Source organism: Chrysochloris asiatica, unplaced genomic scaffold (genome assembly GCF_000296735.1).
Source record: "Chrysochloris asiatica unplaced genomic scaffold, ChrAsi1.0 scaffold00128, whole genome shotgun sequence".
NCBI lineage: Eukaryota > Metazoa > Chordata > Mammalia > Afrosoricida > Chrysochloridae > Chrysochloris > Chrysochloris asiatica.
The window spans coordinates 1,084,990-1,098,687 of record NW_006408646.1 but is presented as its reverse complement, the minus strand read 5'-3'; the positions used below and the strand labels follow the sequence as shown (position 1 = coordinate 1,098,687).

At 44.4% G+C, this 13,698-nt stretch overlaps 1 protein-coding gene across 1 annotated transcript in view; it reads right to left on the bottom strand.

Moving 5' to 3' along the window:
- The window catches only part of MYO18B (myosin XVIIIB), a 377,810-nt gene that overhangs the window by 148,256 nt on the left and 215,856 nt on the right, over positions 1–13,698 (bottom strand). The window contains exons 29-32 of the mRNA XM_006869188.1: positions 13,090–13,213; positions 12,133–12,333; positions 4,225–4,335; positions 805–909 (exon numbers count right to left, since the gene is read on the bottom strand). Of these exons, the coding sequence (XP_006869250.1) occupies positions 805–909; positions 4,225–4,335; positions 12,133–12,333; positions 13,090–13,213 (541 nt within the window). The remainder of the gene's footprint in view (positions 1–804; positions 910–4,224; positions 4,336–12,132; positions 12,334–13,089; positions 13,214–13,698) is intronic.

Sequence of the window (13,698 nt, the reverse complement as noted above, 5' to 3'; positions counted from 1 at the left end):
TATTGAAAGTGCCATGGGCTGCCAAAAGAACCAATTGATCTGTTTTGCAAGAAGTGCAGCTGGAGTGCTCCCTGGAGGGCAAGATGGCCAAATTTGTTCTCTCATATTTTGGACATATTGTCAGGAGAGACCAGTCACTTTAGAAGAATATCATGTTTGGTAAGGTGGAGGGTCAGAGAAAAAGAAGACTCTCAACAAGATGGATTGACCAAGTGGCGGCATCAATGGACTCAAGCATGGCAACAGTAGTGAGGTTGGCCCAGGATTGGGCAGTGTTTCATTCTGCTGTGCATAATGTCGCTATGGGTCGGTACTGACTCGATGGCACCTACCAACAACAACAGAAAGTCTGAAGCTAGATGGGTCTGACACCAAACCTGGCTAGCCCTTGGTTACTACAGCAAAAGTTGTTTTCTCATAGTGCCAACCCTGAGCTCAGAGGCCATTCATATTCACCTCCATCAAATGGAGGACTGTCTACATGCTCCCTGCCAGCCAGTGAAGGCAAGGCAGCCCTGTCCGGGGTTCCTTGCTGTGCCAACTCTTCTTACACATGAGTTCTTTCAACAACTGCACTATTTGCCTCCATCTGTAGGTCTCTACTGAAGAGCCGATGGGTGCAGTGTGGCAGGGACCAAGGAAGAGAAGCAGGCACTCCCAGAGAGCTGAAAAGTCTGGCCTTTTCTGAAGATCAGAGGGAAGATTCTCTCCTTCCAGCTGAGCTCCCCATGAGCCCATCTCTCTAACAGGTTACAGAGACAGGAAGCCTGTCTCCCCAGTGTCTTCTGGTGTCTTAATCCTTACCTGATCACAAAGAGTTCCGATCAAGCCTTCCAAGTCCTGCTTCTCATGGAGGACCATCTGTTTCTCCTCATACTCTTGCTCCAGTTGCATTTCCAGCTGCCGGAGCTGTGGGCACAAAGGCAGATGGACATAAGGTGAGTGGACCTTAGTGGGGGGGCGGGGGGAGAGGTTGGAGGGCTGGTAGTTCTTTGCTCAGTTCCACAAAAGTTACTCTAGAGACTGGATTCATGGCCATCAAGCCAATTTCAGAGTAGAATTGTTCCAAAGGGTCTTTCTTCCACAGTGCTGCTGGATGGGTTCAAACTACCAAACTCTAGGCTAGTAGTTGAGGGCAGAGTCTTTGTGGCATCCAGGGGTCTCTGTGACTGGAAAGAGGCATCTATGTTGGAGAACTCAGAAGCTTGGGAGCTGGCCAATTATAGGGACCTCCCTGTCATTTTCCCATGAAGTTCACAGTCCTGCTCCATATTGCTCCACCCAGACAGAAGGGATGTGTCTCTCCTACACTCACTGGGCTGCATACACATCCTGCACTTAGACCTTGCCCAAGATTATATGTAATATGGTAAAACGCCTCCATCTCCCTTATGAAACACACTATGTTGGAGTTTAAATTTTTTTGCATTTGAGATTATTTGTCTAAGAGCAATTTGTGGAACTTACAATTGGCTCCAATTTTTCCACAATCGTCCAGTAAATTCGGGTATTGTCATGAAGTGAACAGTTCCAAAGTAGTTACCACCAAGGTGACTACAAATCATGGTGACCCCATGTGTATCAGCGCAGAACTGTGCTCCACAGGGTTTTCATTGGCTGGCAGTAGATCGCCAGGTCTTTCTTCTTTGGGTGGACTGTGCAGATTGTTCACACACTTGGCTGTGTGTGAACTGTCGGCACAGCCCACTCCAGCTGTGCTTGCTCCCCACTGTTCAGCCTCTCTCCTGTGTATTTTCTCATCTTCATTCTCCCTGCTGACCCTGAGTCATTAATGACTCTATTTCACACATGGGCAAACGAAACCCCAGAGAGTTTCAAAGATTCATACTGCAAGGCAATAGTTTCAGGAAAATGTTCCTGTCCTGTCTGCTGGCCCTAGCTTCTTTGGCCAACCCTGACAGTGACCAGCTTCCCACCTAGGTCACTGACAATTGATTTCTTGCCACAGTGACAGATCGGCAGAGCAGAGCCGTCACATTGATGTCAATGTTAGTGTGTCATAAGGAGAGAAACGCCTTCCCCTGACCTCGCTCTTTCCTTTATAAATCTGCTCACAGAACAGTCTCAGGGCATACACCATCAGGCATTGGAATTCTAGGAATGGACCAGAAATGTGTGCAACCTTCAACTGAGAGGACATCAGCAGGGGCTAGGAGCTTCCATTCCCTGATCCATGGAGGAAAAATACTGACCGGTGGTCATCTATAAAGAAAGCAAATTCATTTAGAAGCTTTCTTTAAAGAGTGAGAAGTATCAAGCATGCTGCTCACTTCTGCTTTTAGAATGAAGACTGGATACGCTAAAACTTGGTTTGAAAAATACACAAAATTATGAAAATAATGGAAAGTTTTCTGCAGTGTGTTCTGGAAAATACTGCTCCACCATGGTGCCCATAGGTATGATGCTGGGGGAAGGAGGAGAGGGAAGTCCACTTGAGGATAAGTGTGACAGGTTCTTCACTGCAGGACTTATCAGAGGCTATGGTAAATTCATGTGCATTATGGATCCCAGGGACACTAGCGGATGTGGCATCATCCAAGGTTGAGTTCCATCCACCAAGGGCTTCTTAAATGGTTCTTCCACGGACCAACATTTTTGGGGGTGAGGGGTTTTGGAGTCTAGCTTTGCTGCATCTCATAAGTCCACTGTTGTTGTTACAGTGTGCCAATCCACTTCATTGAACGTGTCCCTTGGTGTTGTTTTTTTTCCCCCCACAAAAACAAAGCTTTAATAAAGTGAGATGCCTGCAATTGAACATGAAAGGTATAAGACAAGACATTTCTTGTGGGTGAGTATAGTATAAAAAAAATTGAATTCTGATCCCCCCCCGCCCCGCCACTTGCCAGGTCTAACCCCATCAACTTCAACAGAAACTTAGCTGGGGTACTAAGCATTTTCAAGGAGAAAATGGTGTATGCCCTGAGACTGTTCTGTGGCAAGAAATCAATTGTTTGCATGGGTTTTTTTTTTTTGTTGTTGTGCTGTTTGTTTGCTCTTTTGAGAATCTACGTTATATTTCATTTGAATCATCAACACCATTCTCGGTTTTCCTTTTTCATTGTCCAGCTTCTGCATACATATGAGGTGATGGAAAAGATCATGGCTTGGGGCAGGAGCACTTTGATCAACAAAGTGATATCTTTGTGTGTGTGTGTGTTTTAAATTTTAAAGAGTTATTCTGTAGCGTAGTTATTTAATTCCATGTATCATTTGATTTCCTGCTACGTCTATGGGCATCGTTGGTTGTTGCTGTTGTTAAATGCCGTCAAGTTGGTTCTGACTCATAGTGATCCTGTGTAGGGTTTCCAAGGAGCAGCTAGTGTTTAGAAAGCTAATCATTAGAGTCAACTTTGGGAAATGCTACTCAACACCTTCTTGAAGATTCACAATTGGTCAGAAGGCTAGGAAGGTCTCAGAGAAGTCCCTGTTATGAGGCAGCCTGCCTAATAAGGATTTACTCCATGGTTTTCATCCATTCTACATTAAGGATTCATCATACATTGACATTAGTTGAAACATCTTATAAGTGTGCTTATCTCAGTAGAAAATCAGAAACAACCTAGAATTCTAATGACAGGGAATTGATTGACTATCTCAAAGCATGTGCATAAGGCGGGAAACTTTAAAGCCACTACACATACAAGTTAGATCTGCATTCATGGTCATGGAAGGAGGCCATGACAAACTGCAGAGGGAAAACAGCAGGCTTCAAAACCACAGGACTGATTTAGGTAGGATGGTATATCAACAAGCATGTGTGTGTGTGTGTGTGTGTGTGTGTGTGTATAAGCCAAACACAGTCATGTCATGCAAGAACATTTAAATCAAGTTATAGGGATGCTGTCTGAGTGGTAGGAGTTTATTGGTTCTTTACACAGTTGGAAATGTCTACAAATAGCTTGAATAAGATGTAAGAGCTAATATATGAGTGTTGAGAGAAATAGATGAGACCAGTCCACTTGTTGAAAGTTATAAGTCCTCACCCTGGGCATCAATCAACCTGGAACTGTAGACTCTTGGCAGAGATCTTGAGCTGACTATGTGGGACAGTTCCAGAGGCTTCTGGAAGTCCCCAGATCAGGGAACTAAGGTCTCAGCTGGTTGGTAAAAAGATCTGTACCCTGGTCTCCTCATTCTGAGGAAGAGAGCACCAAGAGTAATATGCAGGGCCCCAAGGCATGGTTTTGTCAGCTGTCCACATACCCGCTTCTGGCAGGACTGGCGGATGTCCTCCAGTTCCTCTTCTTGGTCCTCACGGTCCTTCTGGTGCATCTGCTTCATCCGTTCAATCTCCAGCTCAAATTGCTGACGAAGCTGGGGGAGGAGCAGCAAGAACCATACATGAGAGTGGCCCATTCTGCTCCCCTGACCCTCCATGCCATCTTCAAATTTCAATCACATTTTTAAGGTTTTTAGAGTGCATGTGTGACCCTCATGGTATCTTCCCAGCCACCCAGAAAGGTCAGAAATGATAGATAAGTAGCCCTATCCCTTTCTATGGTGATAAAAGGACATCACTAATTAATCATTCTTCCCCACTGAATCCTTCTCAACACTCTTTATGATTAAACAAATTTGTTATAGCTGAAAGAGACAGTGATAGCATTTTTGTGGGTGTACAGATGTATGGATGTATGGATGTATGGATAGATGGGTGTATGTATGGATGGATGATGGTGGATGGGTGGGTGGATAGTTTATAGATGGATGGATAGGTGTATGTAAGGATGAATTTAAAGATGGATGAATGGATGGGTTTATAAATGGATGCATGGCTTACAAATGGATGGATGAATAAGTGTATGTATGGCTGAATAGATGGATGGGTGGATATATGTATGTATGCATGTATGGAGGAGAATATTGAAAGTGCCACAGGCTGCCAAAAGAACCAACAGATCTGTGCTGGAAGAAGTATAGCCAGAGTGGTCCTTGGAGGCCAGGATGGCCAAACTTGATCTTTCATACTTCAGACATATTGACAGGAGGGACCAATCACTGAAGAAGGATATCATGTTTGGTAAGGTGGAGGGTCCGAGAAAAAGAAGATTGGCAAAATGGCAGCATCAGTGGGCTCAAGCATGGCAACAATTGTGAGGTTGGCCCAGGACCAGGCAGTGTTTCATTCTGTTGTGTATAGGGTCTCTATGAATCAGTACTGACTTGATTGCACCTGCTAACAACAATAACAACAATGTCTGGATGGATGGATGGGTTTATACATCGATGGGTTTATGGATGGTGGGACTCAGTGTAGTGGTTACAAATCAAGTTACTAACCTTAAGGTCAGCAGTTTGAAATTACCAGTTGTTTCATGGGAGAAAGATGAGGCTTTCTGCTCCCATAAAGATTTACAGCCTCAGAAACCCTGTAGAAGGTTGCTATGAGTCGGAACCAACACCACAGCATGTAACCACCACTACCATGCAGAAATAAAATCCTGGGGAAGGAAATAACTTGCCTCAAGTTGTTACCTTGGACAATTCATTTGGTCTCTGATTAGGTCCATTTCTCTGTGGAAAACAACTATCCTAGAACGCTACTATAAGAACTAAATGTGATAATCCAAGGGAAACACTTAACACATTCCTGGCATTTGAATTTTCATCATATTCCCTGCCATTTTGAGTACAGAGATAAAAGAGTGTCTTGCCCACCCTGGCAGTCTGATATAATTACAAGCTGTGTCACCATGAAGGAATTGTGTCCTTTAAAGGAGAGCATCTGAAACCTGTGTGAACAAGCAAAGAGCTATGGGTGATGGTGCATTTGTCAAAACTTGTCCAACTTGTCCATTACTATGTGAGGCTGTATAAAAGATCTGGAACAGGAAGCAGAAGTCATGGTTTCCAGTTCTAGGTCAAAATTTCACTTTCCCATTTTGCATAATTGAGAGATTGACTCAAATCCTTTCTTCTCAAAGTCTGTGATGTTAGAATTACTTAATTCACTTAGCCAGTTTGTTGTACTGTGGAGACAAGCATGGTGCTATGATGCTGAAGGCTATGCACCTGGTATTTCAGGGTCAACAGTAGACAGGTTTCAGGGGAACTTCCAGATTGAGACAGATTAAGAATAAAGGCCCAGAGATTTGCTTCCCAAAAGTCCCCAATGAGAACCTTATGGATCACAACAGAATATGGTCCAATACAGTTCTAGAAGATGAGGCTGTAAGACTGGAAGGCACTACAAAATGGCCACAATAGACTCCAACATGCCAACAATCATGAAGATGGCATAGGATCTGGCAATGCATCATTCTGTTGTACACAAAGTCACTATGAGTTTGAGAAGACTCAATGGCACTTACCAACAGCAATTTACTTTTTTTTTTTTTTTTAAAAAAAAAAAGTAAGTTCCAGCAATTCATCCTAGAACTAATGAATCAGAATCTCCAGGTTAGCAGAGTCTGTATCTCAAAGACTTCCCGGCATTTTGTTATGAGCCATGGCACACACTTGGAACTCAATGGTGGAGATGGGTTACATTGTAGGAATCATATCTTTCAAATCATAGTGACCATTTACTGCACCATTCGAGCCTCTTTCAACAATTTTCCAAGGGATTTTTACAACAACTGCCCTAGCATGGAAATTAAGTTGAGAAAAAAGCCAATGTTGTCCTTTAAAAAAGTTGATAATACTCCTTGCTATGTAAAAATATGGGTAGTGTAAAGAATTAAGCATAATACTAACCGCAAAATCAGTGGTTCAAATCTATCCAGTGCCACCTCAGAAGACCTAGTGATAGACTTTTAGATCACAGCCATTCAAAACCTTGAGCACAGTTCTCTGACACACATAGGGTCGTCAGGCATCTGAATCAATTTGACAGCTACCGGTTTGGTATGTAGTAAGGCGAGAAAGAGGAAAAGGCATATTGTTCATCACAATGCCTGGCAAATAGCTGTTTTTGTTGGTAAGTGCCGCTGAGTAAGTTCCAACCCATAGTGACCCTGTATAGGATTTCTGAGGAATAGCTGGTAAACTTGAACCACAGGTAGCAGGCTCCCTTTAAATGTCAAATTCCTACCCTTCAAAAAAATGATGGCGGTTATGGGAAGATAATCTAAAATAAGGACTCCGAGCAAGAAAATATATAATTTCTTTTTCATTTTTTCCAGCTTCTTAGACATGCCTAACATCTGCAATACCATTTATGTCAAGCTTATATGAGTTAACAAGATTCCCTGGGAAAAAGTGCTGTATTATAATCAATAAATATCTACTACATGCTTACAAAAGCACAAGGCAGTGTGAAGTTATGGGCAAAGCTGAAGACGGATGAATGTCTTCAGTTAGCTTCGCCTTCTAGGTAAGGTGAGGTTGAGAAATTAGAAAATTGCATTAACTTTGCTTCTGAGTACTGTGTGATTCCCTGGTGGTTATCTTAAAGAGTTAACACAATTTTTCAAAGTGTTTGCTTTACATCCAGCTCTGTGAGGTGCCGGCTTGTTTATGGAACGTTGAGGGGACATGTGATGTTCTCCTTGTGAACCTGCACAGATTCGTAGCTGGGACAAAGGGGAAGCCGGGAGACGGATGAGGCTCAAAATGAAGTCCTCATGAAGCACAGTTCTACTCTGATGCACATGGGGTGACCATGAATGGGCATTGACCCTTGTCTACTGGATTGTTTTTATTTGCTTGTTGTTCTTATTGTTTATAAGGACACTGAAACTTATAGACTTGCCTAAGATCATATAGATAAGGCCAGTCTCAGGGACCCCATCTGGATGTGATCATTCACAGTTCCTTCAAAGGCATGAGAGTTTCCTGTGCCTTTCAAAGGCATGAAAATTTCAGCTTCAGTAAATATCACTTCCTCCAGGAAGCCACCATTCCCAAGACTAAACTACAAGGTAAGCGTGCCCGTGGTCCCCCACACGTCTCCATGACTCTCAGTCTGACCAGATACTTCAGGAGGGCTGATGCTGACCACTGCATCCTTACTACCCATGTAGTGCCCAGCAATTGGCCTCTGACTTATAGAGCCCCATGAACAACAGATCTCAACGTTGCCTGGTCCTGTGACATCCTCTCAATCAGTTGTGGATTAGATTATTGTGATCCAAAGAGTTTACCCTGGGTGACTTTTGAAAGCAGATTACCAGGCCTTTCTTCCTAGTCTGACTTAGCCTGGAAGCATCTTCTCCTTCGACACCCCGGGGTTCCAAATGTGGTTTTATGCATATGTCACACAGTACTCCTGGCCCTTTCAGCCACCCCATGCTCCATAAATCAGCAGGAGCTTCACAGAGCCTCGCAAAACCACTTTTGAGGTTTGTGAACTCTTTAAGATGACACCTAGGAACTACTCAGTGCTTATAGCAACACACTAGTCTCCAGTGACAAATGGCTCGTGGGTTGGGAATCAAACCTGAGTCTCTCGCATGGGAGACTGAGAATTCTATGACTGAACCGCCAATGTCTTGCTGTCACATAAGTCCTAAACCAAACCCACCGATGTTAAGTTAAGTCTGACTCATAATGGCCTTCTGTTGTTGTTGTTCTGTGTCATCAAGTCAGTTCCAACTCATAGCGACCCTGTTCCCAAGGAGTGGCTGGGGGATTTGAACCACCAACCTTGAAATTCAAACCAACCTTGCAGTTCAGTGTTTGTCCTATCGTGTTATGCTAGGACTCTGTGTTGTTGTTGTTGTTAAGTGCCATCAAGTCAGTTCTGACTCATAGTGACTCTGTATAGGGTTTCTGAGAAGCAGTAGGTGGGTTTGAACTGTTGACCTTGTGGTTCGCAGAGCAGTGCTAATCCTAGAGCGCCATACCAGGACTCTATTGTTGTTGTTAAGTGATGTCGAGTTGGCTCTGATCCATAGCAACCCTGTATAGGGTTTCCGAGGAGTAACTGGCGAGCTTGAACCGCCAACCTTGACAATTCAAATGGCTTTGCAGTCTGGCACATTAACCCTTAGTGCCACAGACTCTACAGGACAGAGTAAAACTGCTTCCTAGGGTTTCCAAGGCTGTCGATCTTAATGGAAGGATACTGCCATATCTTTTTCCCAAAGAGTGGCTGGTGGGTTTGAACCACCAACCTTTTGATTGGCAGCTGAGAGCTTTAACCACCATGCCACCAGGTCACTCCTGTGGGACACATGTAAACCAAACAAACCCATAGCCATGGCATCAACTCCAACTCATAGCGACCCTAGAGAGGGTTGCCAGGACTGAATCTTGGCAGGAGCAGAGAGCCTCAACTCTCCTGCGATACTGTTTTTGTTGCGAAGTTCTATCAAGTCAGTTCTGACTCATACCGACCCGGTAATAGGAGTGGCTGGTGAGCTTGAACCACCAACCTTGCAGTTCAAACCAACCTTGCAGTCCAGTGCCTTAACCCACAGTGCCACACCAGGATTAACCACTGAATAAATGTGGCTGGCCAAGTGAGAAAAGACCTTGTTTCAGCTCTACTGAGGCAGTCCCTTAACTAGCATCCAACATCCTCAAGACTCTGTCCCCCAACACCTGCTCAGGGGTGTGTTATTATTGTTAAGTGCCATCAAATTGGATCCGACCCATAGCAACCCTATACTGGGTTTCCGAGGAGCAACTGGTGATCTTGAATCACCGACCTTGCAATTCAAATGGCTTTGCAGTCTGGCTCATTAACCCACAGCGTCACACCTGGACTCAGTCAGTAGGAGAAATGAAATTTCGATACATCCTAGTTTGACAGAGTTGCATAGAGATCATGTACTTTACACTGGTATACTACCTGGTCAGCTGGTCAGGAGCCCGGGAGGCACAGTGGGTTAAGTATTGCATTGCTAACTGCAAGGTTGGCACTTCAAACCCAACAGCTGCTCCAAGGGAGAAAGATGAGGTTGTCTTTTCCCGTAGAGTGATCTCGGAAACCCTAGAGAGCAGTTCTATTCCGTCGTATGGGGTCAGTATAAATTAAAATTAACTCAGTGGCAGTGAGTGGGTCAGGTCATCTTGAAAAAGGAAGTCCTGGCCTTACAATCATTTAAAAACAATTGGATGCGTGGAAAATTCCCTAGAAATCTTCTTCCCTGAGAAAACCTAGATTGTTCTTTTCTATCTTGAGGATAATGAAAGCAAGTAACTAACTCATCTTTCCTCTTTGTATCTAGCTACTAGGGATTTTAGAGCTCAAACCAATTTGTGTGTAAGACAATACTGTGTGTATATCGACATTTTATGTTATTAACTGCATATCATGAACTGAGTGAAGGTTTACAGAGCAGATCTTCAGTTTTACATCCAACAAATCATTCATTTCATTTCATCTCAATGACTGTAACTCCTCGCTGTAACATCACTGATCCCACTTGCACTCAGTATTTCTTGTTTATATTCCTCTTCTCGCAGCCTTTCTAAACTATGTCCTAGGATAAATGCTGCCCTTTTGATCTCATATGGTTGACATGTCTGTGGTGTGAATACCTCCCTAGTATTGTTGTCCTCCCTGAATATCTATCTATTGCTTGACTGAAAATTGAGCCACAGGAGTGATTTCAGTTCCAGACCTGAAAGATGACCACGGCCCAGAGTCTCAGAGTTCACCAGTCTGATTTCTGTTCTACATTTTCTCCCACTCTGTCTGGGACCTTTTAATGTGATCCCTTTCAGAGAATTTTAGTTCCCTGTCCCCCAGCCAACTGTAGCATTTATTGTAATTTGTATGTTTCTGGCTTAGATTATTTTATTTCTAATTTTCTATTTTATTATGCATTTAAGGATCCCCTGTGGCAGAGTAGGCAAAGCACTCAGCTGGGAACCAAAAAGTCAGTGGTTCAAATGGGCAGGTTCATGGGAGAAAGATAAGGCTGTTTGCTTTTCCAAAGATTGGCAGTGCTGAAAACCCTTTGGGAGCAGTTGGACTGTTTTAGAGGGTTACTATGAGTCACTATGCTACTGGATGGCAGTGGATTTGACTTGGTTAGGGTTTTCTTCTGAACCACCTCTGAGTATTCTCGAACCACCAGTCTTCAGGTTAGCAGCCACGCATGTTAACTATTTGCACCACCCAGGGACTCTGGATATCAGATGGTGGAGTCAGTTCCAACTCATAGCTACTCCGTATAGGGCTTCCAAGGCCGTAAATCTTTACGGGAGCAGAAGGCCTCATCTTTCTCCCACGGAATGGCTGGTAATTTTGAACTGCTGACCTTGAGGTTAGCAGCCTGATTCGTAATCACTATGCTACCAGAGTGCCTTCCAGAGATCAGATAAACTGCCTTAAATTCTTTGTAGAAAGAGGTTGGGTATAGCGTAGTGGTTAAGAATCGGGCTGCAATTCAGTGTTTGCTTTTCCTGCCTTGCTCTCTTTAGTAATTTTTCATTTCCCAAATAAGCCTTATTTGAGGCTGTACACATCATAGACATTAAAGGTTCTATGGAGTCAGATGATGTGGCCCATTTACTTCACGTCTCTGAGCCTCAGTTTCTATAGCTGCAAAGTGGACAAAAATCCTAACATCTCACCCCACAAGGTTCTGTGGATCTTCAAAAATCTGCTATAAGGGAAGAGTTTAGGAATGAGTCTAGTACACAGAAAGTGCTCAGTAAATGGTCATTATCTGTTCAACATTTATTGAGCACCAACTATGTACCTGACCTCATTCTAGGTTCGGGGGATGGAATGATACTCAAGATTGACAAAACTCCTGCCTTCCAGGAATTTTTATGTTCATTGAGGGGAGCAGCATTGAACACAAACAATAGCTACCAAAACAGAAGGTCAAAGAAGATAAGAAGTGGATGGACCGCTGGGTGAGGGTCGTTTTCATGAAGGTGACCAGGACAGGCTTCCCTGAGGAAACGGCATTCAGTCTTGTAGGATCAACGCTGGACTGCTAACTGCAAGTCTGGCGGTTCAAATCCACCGGCCATTCCTTGGAAACCCTACACAGGGTTGGAACTGACTCAGGGGCACACAAAAGCAGCAACAGTAGGTGAAAGCTAGCTCATGGGTGACCCGAATGTCAGACTAGAGGAATGACAGATTCTTCTGGGGCCATAGGGAGCCACAGATAGCTGCAGAGCAGCCCCATGAGGTCGCGCTGAGCAGCACCTTTCTGTGTGAAGCTGGCCTGGCACAGCTGAGCCGGGCTTTCCTTTTCCTACCTGTTCCAGCTGCGTGATGGTATTCTCCTGCTGGTTCTGGATTTTCTGCTGCTCAAGAACACTGGACTCCATCTTCCAAAGTTTCTCCTTCAAATTGGCGACGGCATTTTGGCCCACAGAGGAAGATCCCAGCAGCTCCTGTTTGTGGGCCTGTAGCCTCTCCACCTCCTGCTTCAATTGCAAGATGTTTTGTTCCTTTTGCTTCAGGGACAAAGGGGACAGAAATCTGGAGTGACGTGAGGCATTTATGCTGGACCAGTCCTTAACTTCCCACTTTTCCACACCTGAGACCCCTCACAGCACCCCCTTGAGCACAGTTGGGTCAGGCAGTAAAGGAGCTGTTAAGTGGGAGACCATTACCATGGCCTATCCAGTTAGAGCTGGTAGTGTAGTGGTTATGAATCGGGCTGCGAACCACGAGGTCACAGCTGATCCACGGGAGAAAGATGAGGCTTTCTGTTCCCGTAAAGTCTCGGAAACCCTGTACAGGGTCGCTATGGGTCGGAACCGACTCAATGGCACTTAACAACAACAACAATCCAGTTAGAGCTCAAAGCATGTAAGGGAATATATGCCTGTTGAGGCTGGGCCTGAGACAGCAGAACAAGGCAGCCAACTTTCCAGAAATGACTATTCCAGCTAGGAAGTCTGCTGCAGGGGTCAGATCACTTGGGGCTATCTGGATCGAACTTGCTGTCAGTCAAGCCTCTCATGCCTTCCAGCTGGATACTTTGCCACTCACACAGATGACCCAAACTAGGGCATAACATCAAATATGGAGTTCTGCTCATCCATCTACCACCCACTGTTTGTTTTATTAAATCGTGGTGGGCTCAGTTAGTCCAGCTTCACTGTGGGCCTAGACAACTGTTCAGAGATCCCTCCCTGTCCCCATGGGCAGACATTACCCAGGAAGATAGATCCAAGATGGTACCACAACCCCCTCCAACTGCTTACCTCCAACTGCTGTTGAAGCTTGCCTAGCTCCCAGCGGACACTGGTGTTCTCCTGGGTTACTTTCTCCCGGAGGCCCTTCTCAAACACAGATTCACCCAGGGCCTGGGCCAGCTGCATATCAAACCTGTCCAAGGAATAGGAGGTGTCATGGTACCATGGCATATGGTGATAAGGGGACACTGGAGTAGGGCATGGAAGGAGGTAACTGGTTTACCAAAACCATGAGCGAGGGAGAGAGATGGGACACAGAATGACTGAAGATTTGCTCAACCTCTTCATGTAAATTTGGGATGTGGGGTCTACATCTGAAACACCAAAGAACAACTCTAAGGGTTCATACAGAGTTTCCACAAAATACTGGATACGTTTATCAAGAATTGGATTAAAAACAGATACAAGCAAAATAGAAGAAAATTACATTCATACATGGAGTAGAATTTTAAAAATATATACGAGGAGGCTTCAAAAATTTCATGGAAAAGTGGAATGAAAAGATAACAGAACTTTCCAGAAGCTTTTGGAAGCCACTTCATATATAGTAAAAAACCAGTCTACCTGGATTGTCACTAAATGCTTGGAGCCGTCACCCCTCTAACAAGCCCAAATTTG